Genomic DNA, 17,327 nt, shown 5'->3' with positions numbered 1-17,327 from the left:
TGATCCTCTAGATAAGTAATATTAACTAATAAAGGGAAACGTGTTTGCCACTTCCAGGGAGGATGTCCAGCACAGAGGAATGAGATGGGGATTGCCTGTAGGTAAAAAGGCCTTCTGCACACACTTGTTTGTCAATAAAATCATGCTGTGTTAGTCTCTGAAGCATAACACAGGCTCCTAAACAAGATCTGTAATCACTCAAAAGATTTTAACTTAAGTGCCCACACAGAAACCAAACGGACCAAGAATGCCCATGGTTCAGACTACAGCATAGAGCTGGAGGTCTGTGGTCTTAGCAGATGCTTCCCCTGACAGCGAGTTGGGCCTAACTGTTCAGGGGAAGGAAGAGCAGGCTGTATTGCCTTAGGGACATTTTTAGATAGCTTTGAATGATCTTCCATGAAACAAAAGCACATCTTTTTTGTAAGAGTGTTCCGGTGAGGCTCTATGGCTGTGGATAGTGGCAGTCTCTGAAGAATTAAAGGGGAGCTAGATAGGTATACATAGCCCATATCCTGCTTCTACTCTGAGCACAAGAAGGTCCCATAGAACAAGAAAAACCCCATCTGTGCTAAAAAGATTTTTAACAGCTACCTTTGGTAGTGACAAAGAACTAGAAGGAAAGTACGTGCCCATCAACTGGATGACACGGGAAACATTTGTGGCATATGAATGGAATGGACTGTTATTTCACTTTAAGCAGCAATGAATATGAGTAGTTTGGAGAAAGTTGGGCAAACATGTAGGAACTGACACAATGAAACCTGCAGAAGAACAATTTATACAGCACCAGCAACCACAGTAATGCAAAGAAAAATGCTCATTGTTATGTACTAACAGTTGTGATTTGAGAGGCTTAACAATGAAACATGCCTCCTCCTCTACACAGAAAGGTGATAGGTTAACGGTATAGAATGAGGCATAAAACATTAAAGCTCAGGATTAAGTCCCATAGTGAACTGCATTCCATTGTCCAGCAGGATATACAACTGGAAGAGGAGGTATGTTTGCCTTAAAGGGAGAGAGGGGGAATACCTGATGAAGAAACCTGGTATTCCAATGTTATCCACAGAGGGTCACTCAACACTCTAGGAAAGCTTAGCATTGACATCCACTCTATACTGAGGATTTCTGGGAGTACAGGGACAAGAGTCGCACAGAATGAGGAGGTGTAGCTAAGTTGCAATCTGTATCTGTGGAGGAAACACCCATATTGATGAAATCCCAGCTCCAATAAGGCCCGAAAACAAAAATGAAATGGGCAATTAGAGGCTAGACTCTCAAGATGGGAAAGAGGCTTTAAAGGTGACCTTATTTGTCTTCAGTCTAATGTTCCTGGCAAGGCCTCATTCAACCATGTTTCCATAATGGACCAAGTCCCTTGTTCAGCCAAAGTCTGTAAGTGATATAGGCTTAGGCATTCTCTAATCAGTGGGTAGCTAATTTATTTTCAGTTCTTTGCTGCTGCTATAGATATTTTGGCTTTTCTTTGGGGTATGTGTTTTGTAGAAGAATTTTTGAGGCAAAAGGTATGGACCTGTTTTTTGCATAATTCCAAATATATTGTTTTCCAGAAGCACCAGTCCACACATCTGCAAACAGTGTGTTCATGTTTCTGTCCTTCCATAATTCTTCTTTTGTTTTGATTTTACCTCTTGTTTATTCTCCAGTTTGGTGAAGATTCATCAACTTCCAGCATGATGTCTGTGAATTTAGATGTTCATGAAAATCAGAGTGATCTCAGCCATTCCTCGAAGTCTTCCCCTGTTCCCCATTCTGTTCTCTGGGTCTGGGGCATGGAATCAGATGCATACAGGGTAAGTTCAGAGGAAACCCCTCTTTGAAAGCAACATCATTTAACTACTGATATCCAGTACAATTCAGTAAGCAACGTATGCACTTGCAATGACTTTTGCTAGGTAATAATTATTATATATGATTAAAAAAAAAACAAAACACCACAATCTCCATCCTTAGGATCAGAGTCTTGGTGGAGGGCAGATGAAATAAGTCCAATATATTAAGAAGTAAGATATAGTATATACTCTGATGTGACATAGCAGAGAGACCTAGAGAAAGCAATAGGAGGAATCACTTAACTTTTCATAGAAGTGTTTGTTCTTCTGCTTATTCTGGAAAGAAGATATTTAAAAATTCATCCCTTTTGATTTTCATATCATATTTCCTATTTCTAAATATATTCCTCTCCACTCAATGGGCCATCTCTTATAACAAATATTAAAAGAGGCCAAAAAAAAAACCCAGCTCAACAAAACTAACATTATCAACCACATCTGACATTTATGTAATATTCAGTCCCCGAGGCCTCCCACCTGTGGGAAAAGAGGTACCTTTTTTTCTCATTTTATTCTTATTGTTTTTTTTTAACATTACCTTCAATTCTGAACATGACTCTCCCCCTTTCCCTTCCCAGTGGAGGTAAAATTATTTTTTTTCTGTTTTGGTTTGATTTTTTTTGTGGGGAAACAGTTTGGCCAAACCAATTAACCATCATTCATATCTGATAGTCTGTGTGACAAGCCTTGCCTATAATCCCCCACCTCTGCTAAAGAAGGGAGGCAATACCTATTAATGGGGCCTTTCTGTCTTCTCTCTCCTTGGGAGAGATGCCTAGCGGTGGTGTTATCTTTGGGTTCAAAGGGTATGACTATTTCATTCACTTTGTTGAACATAGTTTCAAATTCTTTCTAGAATGATTGGACCAATTCAAGGATTTCTAAGACAGAGATATTAAGGGGAAGTGTAGGGGGGTGTTCAAAGGAGGCGGCAACCTAAACAGACAGACAACATGGAGAAGAGCACTACTCTTGTGATTCCTGCTTCTGGGGAAGCTGAGATGGCAGATCTCTTGAGCTCAGGAGTTCTGAGCTGCAGCAGGCTAAGCCAATTGGGTGTCCACATTAAGTACAGCTCTGATATATATGATGAGCCCTTAGGAACGGTGCGAGGGAGGAGATGGGAACCTTGCATAAAGAAGGGCTGGGCAACCCAAGTTGGAAAATGGAGTAGATCAAAGCTCTTATGCCATTCTGAGTGGCCCCTGTGCCTCCGGCCTGAGCAAAACAGGGAGATCAGAAGCAAGAGAGAAGAGGGCAGGGCAACACTGCAGGATGGCATCGGGCATCAGTGATACAATTTGGCTGAAATATAGTTTTTAAAGGGAGAGGGATTTCAACTAAGGCCACAGAGGTTGGCAGAAGCCAAATTATGGAGGGCCTCAAGTACTAGGCTGTTTGAATATTATCCTTAAGCTAGTGACTGGAGCCACAGAAGTTTTTTGAGAAGGCTGATATCATCAGAACTGTATTTTAACAATATCATTTGGCAGGTATATAAGACATAGTTTGAAAAAGGGAGAGACTAGAGTCAGGGGGACCATATATTGACTATTTACAATAGTTTAAGTGATATGAAGCCTAAGCCTCAGTGACTAAGAAGAGAATGTTATCAAGAAAAAGAGGGAAATGGGAAGGGAGTGTGTGCGTATGGGACAGAGAGATAAATACCTGAATTTGGGACATGTTGAGTTTGATATACTAATAGGACCTACAGACAGACATCTGGCAGCCCATTAGCACAATAGGCCTGGAGCTCAGAAGCTTCCTTTGCTGGTAGAGCTTAAGTTCTGGATGCTGTGTGCAGATACTTGCATTGAAACCTTATAAGTGGATGACTTCAGGGGAATTATGGATGGGGGCTGAGGGCAGAACCTTAGGGGACATCTGCACATAGGAAATGGGATACAGAAAATAAACCAGCAAAGACCACCAGGAGTCAAACAGAAGGAAGACTCAAAGGGAGCAATATTAGCAAGGCCGCCAGGAAGAAAGTTTCACCAAAGAACAAGTGGATAAATGCTACACAATGAGCTCTGAGCATCACTGGTTGCTTTGCCATGAACTCGACTTCATATTTAGCCATTCATCTTAAACTTAACAGTTTGTGGAGAGAGAGCAGCAAGGGGGTTAGTGGATTGAGAGCCAGGCTTAGAGTGGGGAGGTCCTGAGTTCAAATGAGGCGACAGACACTTCCTAGCTGTATTGCTCCTGAGCAAGACACACTTAACCCCCATTTTCTAGTCTCTACTGCTCTTTTTTTGTTTTTGTTTTAAACTCTTACCTTCTGTATTAGAATCAATACTGTGTATTGGTTCCAAAGCAGAGGTATGGTAAGGGCTAGGCAATGGGGGTTAAGGGGCTTGCCCAGGGTTACACAGCTAGGAAGGGTCTGAGGTGAGATTTGAACCCAGGACCTCCTGTCTCAGGGTCTGGCTCTCAATCCTCTAAGCCAACCTGCTGCCCTTTCTCAACCAACCACTCTTGCCTTGAAATCAATATTTAGCATTGATTCTAAGATGAAAGATAAGGGTTTAAAAAAAAGTTTGTGGGGAGAGTTATAAGAATGTGAATCTGTCCTATTAGCATCAATTAAAATTTTTTATGACTCATTCATTCCTCCTGTCACCCTGCTCGCTCCCCGTGGACATTCTATGACATAGAAATACTAGTGATGCCAGCTGTCATTTGTTTACAAATCACTTTGAAATTTGCCAAGTACTCGATGTGCATTTCCACATTTGATTGACAATGCCTTTGCTCAGACAATGCCTCTCGGCTTGAGACCCAACTAAAAGTTTGTCGTGCTGATGTTGATATAGTCTACAAAAAGTAATCTTCTCTCATCTTAATGTATTTTGGTTACTTTATCAGTTCATTTGAGAAGGTTAATGAGACAGTTTATTAGAATAATCTGATGGAAAACTTCCTTTATTAGGACAAGCAGCATATTCTGTGGCCCAAAAGAACAGACTGTGCAGAAAGTTATCCTTCAGTCCCTCCTGGTGATGAACTGCCAACATATTTCTTACCTCCAGAAAACCGAGGACTCAGGCAAGTGATGAGAGATTTGGCAAAGCCCCTGATCCTGCATGATTAGTCATCTGACTACAAGCAGGTCCTTCTCTGAAGAAGGGAAACATTCGTTCCTCTAGGGCCTACACTCTCATTCCTTTCTTTCGTGGCAGGACTCGGGCAGAGATGGATCTAGGCCTTTTGGGAGGAGAGGCCCATTCCCCAGACTGCTCCTCAGCAATTGGCATCCGAAGCACCCGAACGCCCTATCTTGAATTCAAAGAACTAGACAGTCATCTGGACCTGAAATTCAAGATGCCGGATGACTATGCACGACAAGTAAGACAGACCTTGTTTGGCAGTAGACACTGTTGTTCTGACTTAACTCTTCTTTAACCCCCACTTTGACAGAGCTGTGGATAGGAGATCCAGAAGCAGAGGGTCACAAACCTTGAGAGTCGAGGGAAGAGGGGAAGATACCCAGGGTCCACTAATGCCCGTGAGCCCAACGACTGCTTCCTCCAGCTCCTCCTTCCCTTGGTCCCCAAACATCAGTAGGACCCAATGGTCTTCTTCTCCAGCCCTTTGTACCCTCTGACTCCAGGGTTTGGGAAGTGATAGAAGAACTATTCTTTCCAAGTGTTATGATGAATGTCTGTGGGCTTATTTTACCTGAAGTGATGAGAGTGCCTGTCAGTTAGCATGTGGCACGAAAAATACTCCTACTTCTTTGTGTAGAGGAGTTGCTATCTGTCGAGTGTCCGTAGGGTGCAGGTGAGCCAGTGTTACACACACATTCAACGCTGACTCTTCCCCCAAATAAAAACAATCTGCTGCTAGTTATATAGCAACCTGTAAGCTACTGGCAAGTTAATATAATGCAGCCTAGGGATGTCGGTATTACTCATACAGGCATGTTAATTAATGAGAGGTGTGACTCTGTAGCCTGTAGATTTCTGGTTAATATCCAAGAAGGATCACGGATTTTTGTCATCTCAGGTATTGGATGCAGTATTATATAAAATTTCTCAGTCAGATCTTGACTTCCAGGTCATCAATGAATAAAGGCATAAATAGACTATCTTTTAGATTTGCATGTAACACAAAGCTAAAAAGGAAAGCAGAGTCAGGAAACAAAAAGATTGCTACATGCATTGGAAAGAATACAAGATGAAAATGTAGTAGAGTTAAATGTCAAGTCTTAGATTTGGGTTCAAAAAAATCAACTTTGTAAGTGAAATATTTTAGAAATTTGGTTAGATAGCAATCGTCTTATAAAGGTTTGTTTGGGGGCAGCTAGGTGGCTCAGTGGATTGAGAGCCAGGCCTGGAGACGGGAAGTCCTAGGTTCAAATGTGGCCTCAGACACTTCCTAGCTGGGTGACCCTGGGCAAGTCACTTGACCCCCATTGCCTAGCCCTTACCACCCTGTCAGAAGGTAAGGGTTTAAAAATAAAATAAAATAAATAAAAGGTTTGTTGGTGGACTACAAATTCAGTATGATTCATCTATATGATGTGGCTCCCCAAAAAGCTAATGCTTTCTTTTGCTACATTAAAAGAAAAAGTGCCAAGAAAAAAATCTGAACTAAAGTAGTGAATTCATACTTTCTTAGCTTCCAGGAATAAGGAGGCAGAACTTCTTTGTTCTCTCCCCTAGTCAGTATTATATAATCTGGAGTATTATAGTTCTGAGCACACACACACACACAAAGATGTTGATAAATCCACAGAGTATCCCAAAGAAGACCACAGACAGGATCCTGCTGTGGTTTAGGCCATTTAACCTGAAGATGGGTTTAAGGAACTCGGGATATTTAGCCTAAGAACACGAAGACCCAGGGACCATGAGAGCTGTCTTTGAATTTGAAGGCATTGACTTACTGTGTCAGGTGTCAGAGTACAGAACTAAAAATTGGGTAGAGTTACCAAAAAGCAAATTTAGCTTGATAGCAGAACAAATTGCCCAACTAAAGTGGCCTGCAGGTGCAATGGGCAGCTCAGGAGGCATTAGGCTTGTCCTCACAGGTGGTCTTCAAGCCAAGCCTGGATGACCAGGATATATTTTACAGGGATTGGACTCCCTGAATCCCCTCCAGCTTTAGATTATTGTGATTCCAGCCAAAGCAGAGATATGTCCAATCTTTCTTTCTTTTTCTTTTAACCCTTACCTTCCATCTTGGAGTCAATACTATGTACTGGCTCCAAGGCAGAAGAGTGGTCAGGGCTAGGCAATGGGGGTCAAGTGATTTGCCCAGGGTCACACAGCTGGGAAGTATCTGAGGCCAGATTTGAACCCAGTACCTTCCATCTCTAGGCCTGGCTCTCAATCCACTGAGCCACCTAACTGCCCCCCTAATCTTTCTTTTTTGATAAATTTCTATTGATAATACTTTGTTTATACATCACCTCCACTTCTCAGTTTATCCTTCCTCCCTCACTTTCCCAAGGAGCCATTACTTAAAAAAGAAGAATTTTTTTAAAAGAGGAGGAAGGAGTCCAGCAATACTGGCAAACATCTAAAACTCTGCTGCCATCTGTAGTGCTTCACACCGGTAGTCCCACAACTTTGCAGAGAAGAGGAGGGCGACGTGTCTCCTATCTCTTCCCTGGGGCTGTGCTGAGTCATTATAATGTCATACATAAGGAACATTTTTAGTTGTTCGGTTGTTTTTGTTATTTTCCATTTAAATTGCTGTACAGTTGGATCATTTCTTATCTGAGAACCCCCTAAAAACAACTATTTTTTAATCAACATATTGTCTTTGACATCTTGGCTTACGTTAGCATAGGAGTGTTAGAGCAGGTGCATTGGATTTAGAGATACAGGGGACCTTCGAGTTTTCCCCATTTCATTTCATTCTCCTCTCATTCCCTCATACCTCTTCTCATACTCCCGATGGTAGTAGCGGCATCTTGACTTGAGATGCTGCTACTCAGATTTCAAATCCAGGACTCTTCCTCCCATCCTACTTATCCAACATTGTCGATGTTCTGGATAGCTCACGTGACCCTCATGCTTTTAAGGTTTGCAAAAGCACTTTCTTCACAGTCCAAGAAAATTAGGTCATGTATTATCACCATTTTACAGATGAGTAAACTTGAGGCACCGAGAAATTAAGGGAATTGCCCCTGTTAAATCAGTTAGTGTCTGAAGGAGGCATTGAACTTGGTCTCGGGATTTCGGGGTCAGTGGTCTTTCTATTACATCATGCTGCCTCACCTATTTCTGCGAAACCTGTTTCAAGAGCCCTTCCCTTTGGGAGGGAGATGATTTGGTTATAGAAGAAAGAACACACTCTGGAATTAGGAATGGGCCTCAGAGTCTCCCTGGGCCACTACATGCAATCTCCCTGGATCTCAGTTTACTCATCTGTAAAATGACGAGATTAGACTGGTTGGCCTCTGAGGTTCCTGTGAATGTGGCCATCTTTGGCATTTTTGTCCCCCAAACCCTTTGAAAGTTTCTTCCTTGTCGTTTTAAGTGTCAGCTTTGTGCTTTTCAGATTTTGCTTTCCCGTATTAATAACTATACTATCACAGAGGACGAAATAGGAACACTCTTATTTCACGCTATCAATAAGGTGAGTAAAGATTACCTTTTTATTTGGGAACCTGAGATTTGAACCTTTAGGAATGACAGCCAAAAGCCAGGTTGAAATAAATAAAATCCAGTCTGGCCATGGTGAGTGTGCTTGCACTAATAGGAAATTCTGGGCCATGTGTTTGGTTTTCTTTCTTAGCCAAATGAGCCTTTGTGGTTCATGTTCAATGAGGCTGGACTCTACTGGCGAGCCTTGGGGAACAGCACTTTTGCCATCGCCTGCTTACAGAGAGCTTTGGATTTGGCTCCCCCTCAGTACCAAGATATTCCTCTTGTGAACTTAGCCAACCTTCTGATGCACTATGGCCTTCACCACGAAGCTAGCAAGCTGCTCCTCCAGGCTTTGGCAATCAATAGCTCTGAGGTAAGGCTTTCTGTTTCTTGAGAACTTTCACACGTATTTATTGGCCTACCCACAGGCGCATTTTTCCCAGGCAGTGCCTCTGATTTGCAGAAGTTATATGGATTGGACAAAGACTGTTTAGGTGGATTTATGTGTAGTCTTTTGTTTCCCTTTGAAAATGAATGGAAGTTAAATTGGTGCCATTTTTTTAAAGACAGGCCTAAATGCGGAGGACACCACAGTTACTGCCTCCCTCAGGGAGCTGAAATCTCCATCATTTGGTGCTTTTTCTCATGTGGCACATTATGGCCTCCTGCTTAATACCAGGACTTGTTTTAAAAACTGGGTTTGGGGAACCCTTTTATCCTTACAAAGCCAAGCTCAACATGTAAAATCTATATCAGCTTATGTACTCTTAGGGAGGGACCAAGGGAGGGATAGAAGGAGAGAAGTTGGCCCAAAAAAAGTTTTATTTTATTCTTTATTTATTGTATTTAATTAGTCAATTTAGAATATTTTTCCTTGGTTACAAGAGTCATGTTCTTTCCCTCCCCTTCCAGAGCCGAAGCGTAATTCCACTGGGTTTTACATGTATCATTTATCAAAACCTATTTCCATATTATTGATGTTTGCACTGGGGTGATCATTTATCAAAAAAGTTTTTTTTAAGATTAAAAATTATTTTTACATGTAATTGAGGGGTGGGGAATTAAATTTTTTTTTTTAAACCCAAAGCAAAACTTAGCTATTAAGAAAACACGAGAGGCAACTGGGTAGCTCACTGGACTGAGAGTCAGGCCTAGAGACAGGAGGTCCTAGGTTCCAATCTGGCCTCAGACACTTCCCAGCTGTGTGACCCTGGGCAAGTCACTTGACCCCCACTGCCTAGCCCTGACCACTCTTCTGCCTTGGAGCCAATACACAGTATTGACTCCAAGACGGAAGGTAAGAGTTTAAAAAAAAAAGAAAACATGAGTAAATATTTACTCATCTGTGGCCTTATTCTATGTCCTCTAGCCCTTGCAGTGTTGAGCCAGTTCCTTTTATTTGATAAAAGGATGTGCACTTGAACTAAGAAAGCATCTAGGGTCTTAGTGTGTAGGAGTGATACTTCCAAAGATGCATAAAACATGGCAAGGGACAGTGTGGCATGATTAAAAAGGACAATTGATTTGAAGTCAGAGGGCTGGAATTTTAATATTGCATCTGGTGCTCCCATTGGGACTTTGGTCAAATCATTTCTTGGCTCCAAGCCTCAGTCTCATTCTCTAAAATGGGTATTTTGGACTGAAACATCTCCATGGGCTCTCCCAGCTCCACATGCTGTGATTCCAAGTATTTTTTTAATATTAAAAAAAATTAACTAATACAGATTTTCCCCCAAATAATATACAAGTTTACCCCATCTCAAGTTTTAAAAAAATTCAAGACTCCTACTGCAAGATGCAAATCTAGTTGCCAAGGAAACAAGGCGTAAGCACTAGAAGATATGGCAAAGGAGGGACCCCCTCCCTGTGGTGTAGGGGTAAGGGAACACAGCAGAGGAAGAGTCAGTGTATTCTCCTCCAGAGATTTTACCCATATGATCCACAGTCTGTTCTGTCCCTATTCTATTAGGGCCCCTTCCCTAATCTGCTTCAGCTCGTCAAGTCAGTTCAAGAGCAAAAGACTGTTTTTACTACTGTGCAAGGGAAACCCAGGGTGTGAACACAACACAGATGTAGTAGATTGTAGCACAACCTTACTTGGCTTGGTGCAGATCGATTGATTGGTTGGTTGATTGATTTAAAGCAATACTATGTATTGTTTCAAAGGCAAAAGAATAGTAAGGACTAGGCAATGGGGGTTAAGTGACTTGCCCAGGGTCACACAGCTAGAAAGTGTCCGAGGTCAGATTTGAGCCCAGGACCTCCTGTCTCTAGATCTGGCTCAATCCACTGAGCTACCCAGCTGCTCTTGGCTTGGTGCAGATTTAAAACTGTCTTTCTATCTCTTCTGGACTTTCCCCTATTTCCAGTCACTGCAATCCTCTTTTGCCCTGACCTTTGAGATTTATTGCTTTTTTTTTTGCTAATTCACCTGACTTCCAGCCTAAACCCAGGGCATATTTTTGCTAAATTCCTTAGATTCCCTTGGATGGGGGGGGGCGGGTCCCCCTATGGATCCCAGAGTCCCAGAGTCACCGTTGTGACTTTATGTTGACATCACATTTCTTTTATTTGACTGACTCGGTTAATGTCTTCAAGTTTTTTCCCCTTGATATTTCACAATTAATGTTCCCTCTGTCCTTGGGTCCAGGCAAAGCTAAGACACTATTCTGGATTCTTCCCAGGGCTTGCAGTTCTTTTCTTTCTCCAGAACTCTTCTGAATCCAAAGTCCTCCAGAAGTGCCAGTTGCTTTCTACTATATCAAGAAGGCCACCATCATCCATTCATAATGTCTCCCTAAAGCCCAACACTGTATCAGTCCCAAGAATTTTGGGGTCAATCTACAGTGTTTTAAGGGGAGGGTTTTCTTTGAAGAGGAGTAGGAGAGAAGAGGTGCTACGAAGAACAATAATGACTTCATAGGCTTGATTAGAAATGTAGATGAAGTTAACAACTAAAGGGATTGAATTTGTTTTGATAATTCTATAGTATGTTACCTAGGGAAACTTCAGGAAAAAAGTATGGGGGATAGAACCGCCAACTTATCGATACTACTTCTACTAACCAGACTGAATTCCCACATAGCCTCTGGCTTTGTTTACTTACCCTGTAGGACAGAGTATTGCCAATAAATTGAACGATCAAAACAATTTCACAAGACAGGATGAATAATCATTGAGAAGACTATTTTGAAAATGAAAACCATCTCGAGTCAGTTTTATTTCTAGGAGCATACCTAAGTCAGAAACTGACCATAAGTACGTGGGGTGGGCCATCTCTGCCCTCCATCTTGTGTGAATGAAGACTTTGGTAAAGTCACTTTACTTGGAATCTCCTGGCAGCTCTTAGGCAATTTTTTCTTTCTCCAAACTGAATGTCATCTTAAAATAATTAAGCAAAGACAATCCATGAGTACTAATACCCATATAATGAAGTAAATTGCTCACCCCCGCCCATTAGCATGGTTGTTATTCTGGCTAAGGGTTCATGGCAGCACTTTATGCAAACTCTAAAGACGCTTTGGAAAACCAGGTGTCAATCTTAATTGTGTGTTAGGATTTAAGCCACTAAATAATAATTAAACTGTAATCTGAAGAGAAAAGCGCTTACAGCTTGAGCTAAAGTTGGGAGAGTTACACTGTCCTTTGGCTTTCTTACAGTAAGCCATTTCTTATGAGTAAATACCAATGTGTTGAATGTCAGTTTACTGCTGTAAAATTGGATCACTGATGGCACAAATTTTGTTTTCGCATTAGACTGTTGTCCCAGCTAATTGAATTAGTGTTGGAGGAAGAAGAGAGTGAGCAAAGGGCATGAAGTAATGAGTAGGCTTAAATTCAATCGTGCTTCCTTCAAGGAAGGAATTTTTTAATGGTGTCATAATCTTGCATACAGTAATAAATTGAATTGGTAAAGTGAGCAGCAGCCAATGTGATTTTTTTTTATGGCTTTCTACCTCAGTTTTCCTTCCCTCCTGTTCCCCTAACCCCTCATTCCATGTACAGAGCTATGAAGAAAAAGAAGACTCGATTGAAATAGTTCATGCTCCTTGCCTTTTGTGGGGCTGTGTATTATGAGGACTAAATGTAAACATTCTCCGAAATCATTCTTGAAAAGGGTGATTTATCCACGTAACGACAGAACAGTAGGTGTGAATGTTTTTAAAAAGGTGAATGGCTCACAAGAGAAGATTATTTACTGGCTGCTTGTCCCCTGTAGTCCTACATTTAGAAACAGACAGCGCCAGTGAAATGGCTGCCCATTCCAACCCTTTCTCCTGAAGGCCAGTGTCTCAAAAGAAAGTGGCCCAGCAAGTGTTTTGGAACCTGAAGAAAATGAGAAATTCTCTACCTTATTTACTTGGTTTTCTTTTGTTTTTCTTTCTTTGCAGCCTCTGACCTTTCTGAGCCTAGGAAATGCCTATCTTGCATTGAAGAACATCAGTGGGGCAATTCAGGCCTTTCGGCAGGCTCTGAATGTGACGACCAGGTGCCTGGAGTGTGAAGGCAGCCTGAAACTGGTCCGCTGCATGCAGTTTTACCCGTTTCTGTATGCCGCCCCCTCCTCCGCGTGCAGTGGTAAGCAGCTGCCAAGCGCTAGTCAAGAGGCAAGCTGAGGCCAGCTGGCTGGCCTGTCTGCCAGCCTTGCTGGGATGGACAGGCCTGGGGTGGGGTTTTCCTGAGAGTTCTCTGTCCTGCGTGAAGTTTACTACTTAAAGTTTCTCTTTGTGCAGTAAAACGATGGGGTGATGAGGCCAAAGGCTACCATTGCTCCCTTTAAAGTTGTAAATTGTAATGAGAGAGTGTTAACTCCCTCCAGTAAGGGGATGTGTATGAGTGTAAAGGCAAGAAGAAAGTCCAGTGTGCCTTAGACAACTGAACTTGAACTAAAATTAATGTCTTTCAAACAAAAGAGCTCTAGTGCAGACTCACCCATCAGAACCTCTTTTATGCTTCCGCGCCAAGGGAGCATCATTTATTGCTTTAATCTTCATTCTGTAAAAATCATGATTGAGGGCCCCTCTTACAAACATCAGGCACCACTTGAAGCCGGCTCTTTTTGTGAGTGTAGAGCTATTTGTAGCCAACTTTCGAGACAGAACCATGATCCTAAAAGGAGGAATTTACTAATACTACTTTTCTTGTTTAGATCCACTTAGCCCAGTTGGTCTTTGTTTATTTTTAAGGCCTTTCACAGTTTAAATTTTGAAAATGTATGTAGGCATTTGAGTAAAAAAGAAGGAGACAGCTGGTGAAGAGGTTTGGCTAGAAGCAGAAATGAATGTCATGGTAATGACTAAGAACTTTTTTTATCACTTGGGTGCATGGCAGGCTCAGATAAACTGGCAGTCAGGAAGAATCCCTGCTCCATAAAGTAATCCTAGAATTTTTTTAAAACTGGAAGGCATCGTAGGTAGTGTCCTGGCCGCATTTCATTTGACATAGAAAGAAAATGGTTCCCAGAAAAGTTCTGATTTGTCCATGACCTCACACCAATTTAGTGTCAAAATTAAAAGTAGAATCCAAGTCTTTTCACTAGTCCACACCCTTTTCCACTCTACACAAGTCTTCAATATGTTTATAAATCACAGTCCAGTAGCATTTGAGTTCTAGACTGTATTTTTGAGCATCCAAGGAAAGCGAAAGACTTGGGACATTAAAGGTGCCAAAATGGAGGATATTTAAGAATCCTAAAGGATATAGTGTGGGCTTTTAAAATTTCTCTTATGCCTTTCTTCCCCTGAGCTGCTCGTGGAATGCCCCTTTCTGCACTTGCTGGCAGTTTGTTTTCTCATTATGGTCTCCTTATGGGTGTATTCAGTGACTCTTCTTTCTAAAAGCTATATCCCTTTGGAAGAGATGGGATTCTTTTTTCCCTCAGTATTGCAGTTGTCTGAGATTTCATCTTAATAGTTCACCTCTCATATGTCAAGAAAGAAAATGCTTTGGTCTTGTATTTTTCCTCAAGGGTATTGCAAAGTCTCTACTCATCTAGTACAAGAAACATTGCATAGAAAATGATTACAGCTCAGGTGTGTATTGAGTCCCGAAGTTCTTGACCACAGAATTAAGTTGGAGCAGCCCCCATTGTGAGCAGCAGTGTGACAGGAGTATGAGGAGGAGGAACTTTCCATGAGTTCCCTCTTTCAGACACCACATCCCTTTGCTAATGATGCTTCTTCTGCATTTTGGCATTAAGGGTGAACCATTTGAGAAGGATGGTAGTTTCTTAGCCTTTTTATGAAGTGTGTTGGTTATATTTGAGTAGGTAACTAGGCTGAGGATAGCAGGCCTTCTTGTGAATTTTGAAGCCAGGCATATATATTGTGCTCATCAGAGAGGTCTCCGCATGGCAGACCCCCAATCTTGTGGTGATCATGATGATAATCCCTGATGTTCATTTCGCACTTCCTAGTTTTCACAAGACGTTCATGGACATTGTGCCATAAATCTGCCCTTGCAACAGCCCTGTGAAATACTCAGGACAAGGATTATCATCTCTCTTTTACATTTATCACTTTGGAGACCCACTGAGACCCAGAAAGTTTAAGGATCTTACCCAGAGTCATATCATTGGCCAGTAGCATAGCTAATAGGAGAACCCAAGACTCTAGAATGCTGTTATATACTAAGCTTTTGGATAGCTACCAGACTCTGCCGTTACCAACATTTTAGCGCCCTACACTCTAGCCTTCTGGAGGCTTATAAATGATTGTCATCATTGATAGGAAACTGATTTTTGTCTGTGGTTCTTCCTTGACTGAATGTCTGCCCTTTCCCAATTACTCTACTGACCTTTCTCTTGGAAAAATTAAGAAAGTAAAATAGCCTTAAAGAAACCAGGATCCTATGGCTGGCATGTGAATGAGTCTGGGCATTAGAGTTCTTTCTGTACACAGTCCACTCAGTTCTTTGTGTCTGCCTCCTTAGAGGCTGCTGAGTCATCTTAAGTAATTTAAGAAAACTCACTAACAAGATGGATTCAGCAAGGAACATTTCGGCACTGTCATTTTATGATGAACGGCAGATGCGTCTCTGTCTCCTGGCTACCTGGCTTGGCCTATTTCCTTTTTCTTTGGGGGGGGGGGGTTGTTTTTTTGTTTTGTTTTTGTTTTTGTTTTTTGCTTTATTGGAAGATTTAGTAAGCTGTTGTGTTTGCTTGCAGATACTGGCCTCGGGCCAGCAAGATGTAGGTCAGGTCCTCTTCTGACACATACACCCTATGTGACCCTGAATCTAAATCAACAGTTACCAACCTGAATCAGTCAAGCCAGCGCCCATTTATTAAGTAACTACTGGGGGCCAGACACTGTGTTCAAAGCTAGGAGGGAAGGAGTTTTGTTGGGGTTTTTTTCCCACTAGTTCCCTACACCATTGAAATTCCAGATCCAGACTGACACATGTCCATGCATGCATAAACACATATGTCCATCAGTAGAAGAGAGTGGGGAAAAACTTAACCTTCAAACCCACAGAACAAGAGTCCTCAGCCACACCTTCACCATAGAAGAACATTTTTTCCCCTAATAAATGTACGTATACATACTGGGTTTAAGGTGGTTGTTATGTTACATGCAGTCAAGTTAGCATTTTAAGACTCAGAACAATAAAATACATTTGGAAACCCATTTTTGAATTGCTTTTCCGACCACTTACTGATTTTGAACAATCACTGTTTAATCTTCCAAAAAATTTTGATAACCCAAATATACTGATTGGAACTCTTTTTAAAACAGCTAAAATAGCATAGGCCATTTCAGAGAATATAAGTTTAGTGTTTTAATGGCGGAGTGGATAGAGTGAAATATTTGTGTATTTTGTTGATTTCACACATAATTTTTTTTAATGTATTTTAGCAGCATATAGGGAAGTGGGTATTACACTATATATGGTTTAGCCTCCATAAATAGCCTTTACAATTGATTCAATCAGCAAGTAAATAAATTATCTCAAAATATCATGAAAGAATTAGCAATGATTCAGATTTCTTATATAAATCTGCTCAAGCCAATGCAAAAGGATTTTCTTTTATGATTTTCCCAAATTTCTGTCCCTGAAACTACTTTATAAACTCAGTGTTTTGAGAGAATAGTGCCATTGTCCAGCTTCATTATGTGTTTGTAATGTACAGTTACATGTTTCTCATTGTCTTTCACTCAGCCTTAACCAGAGGCCAAATAAATCCTTCTATTATGGAGAATTTCTTGTATATAGTTTTTATGGCTATATCACCACTTTAATTTCAGGGATCCTAGGAAGAAAAATGTGATGGAGCCATTTCAATTTGTCCAACCTATAATCTGGCAAAAGGGAGAAGTTACGCCCTTTGTCTTTGACAAGCATTTCATTTTGGCCATTGTGAAAGGCATACTAGCTGTCCCATTTGATGAAATCTTTTGCATTTTCATCCAGTGTTTTTATGGAAATGGGCCAGTCACTTTTTTGTTTCCCAAATTTAGGATGTATGAAACCTTAAAATAAAACATAACAAAAATACATTAGCGCCTTTCCTACTCATTGTCCCCCTTTCTTTCTTATATACATATCTATAAAAGACTATTTTTAAAAGCTTTATGTCAAGTAAAAACTATATTTCAGAGCCCAAAATGCCTTACACTAAAATCCTGAGAAGGAAGGAGGAGAGACAAAAAAGCTATTACCCAAAAGTGAAGGAAAAACACTAAGAACCTACTTTTTATAATGATCAAGAATTGATGAGTTAAACCATATAAGCATAAAAATTTTGCTCTGCCCTAAAGCTCTGCTAATTGAGTGCAAGCACTGGGAGGGCTCAACAGACTGGAAGAATTAAACATAGGTCGCAAGATAGAGTCTTGGTTTCTTTTTTACGAGGACCAGCCTA

The 17,327-nt window shown here is 41.1% G+C and overlaps 1 protein-coding gene across 3 annotated transcripts in view; it reads left to right on the top strand.

The window, feature by feature from the left end:
* TTC17 (tetratricopeptide repeat domain 17) overlaps positions 1–17,327 on the top strand; it is a 124,189-nt gene that overhangs the window by 48,505 nt on the left and 58,357 nt on the right. For all 3 annotated transcript variants that reach the window (XM_007497340.3, XM_007497339.3, XM_007497341.3), the window contains 6 exons: positions 1,671–1,817; positions 4,795–4,910; positions 5,045–5,210; positions 8,376–8,453; positions 8,613–8,837; positions 12,856–13,042. In XM_007497340.3, the coding sequence (XP_007497402.1) occupies positions 1,671–1,817; positions 4,795–4,910; positions 5,045–5,210; positions 8,376–8,453; positions 8,613–8,837; positions 12,856–13,042 (919 nt within the window). The remainder of the gene's footprint in view (positions 1–1,670; positions 1,818–4,794; positions 4,911–5,044; positions 5,211–8,375; positions 8,454–8,612; positions 8,838–12,855; positions 13,043–17,327) is intronic.

The sequence above is a fragment of the Monodelphis domestica genome, chromosome 6, assembly GCF_027887165.1.
Source record: "Monodelphis domestica isolate mMonDom1 chromosome 6, mMonDom1.pri, whole genome shotgun sequence".
Classification (NCBI taxonomy): domain Eukaryota; kingdom Metazoa; phylum Chordata; class Mammalia; order Didelphimorphia; family Didelphidae; genus Monodelphis; species Monodelphis domestica.
This window is presented reverse-complemented; position numbering and strand designations above follow the sequence as displayed.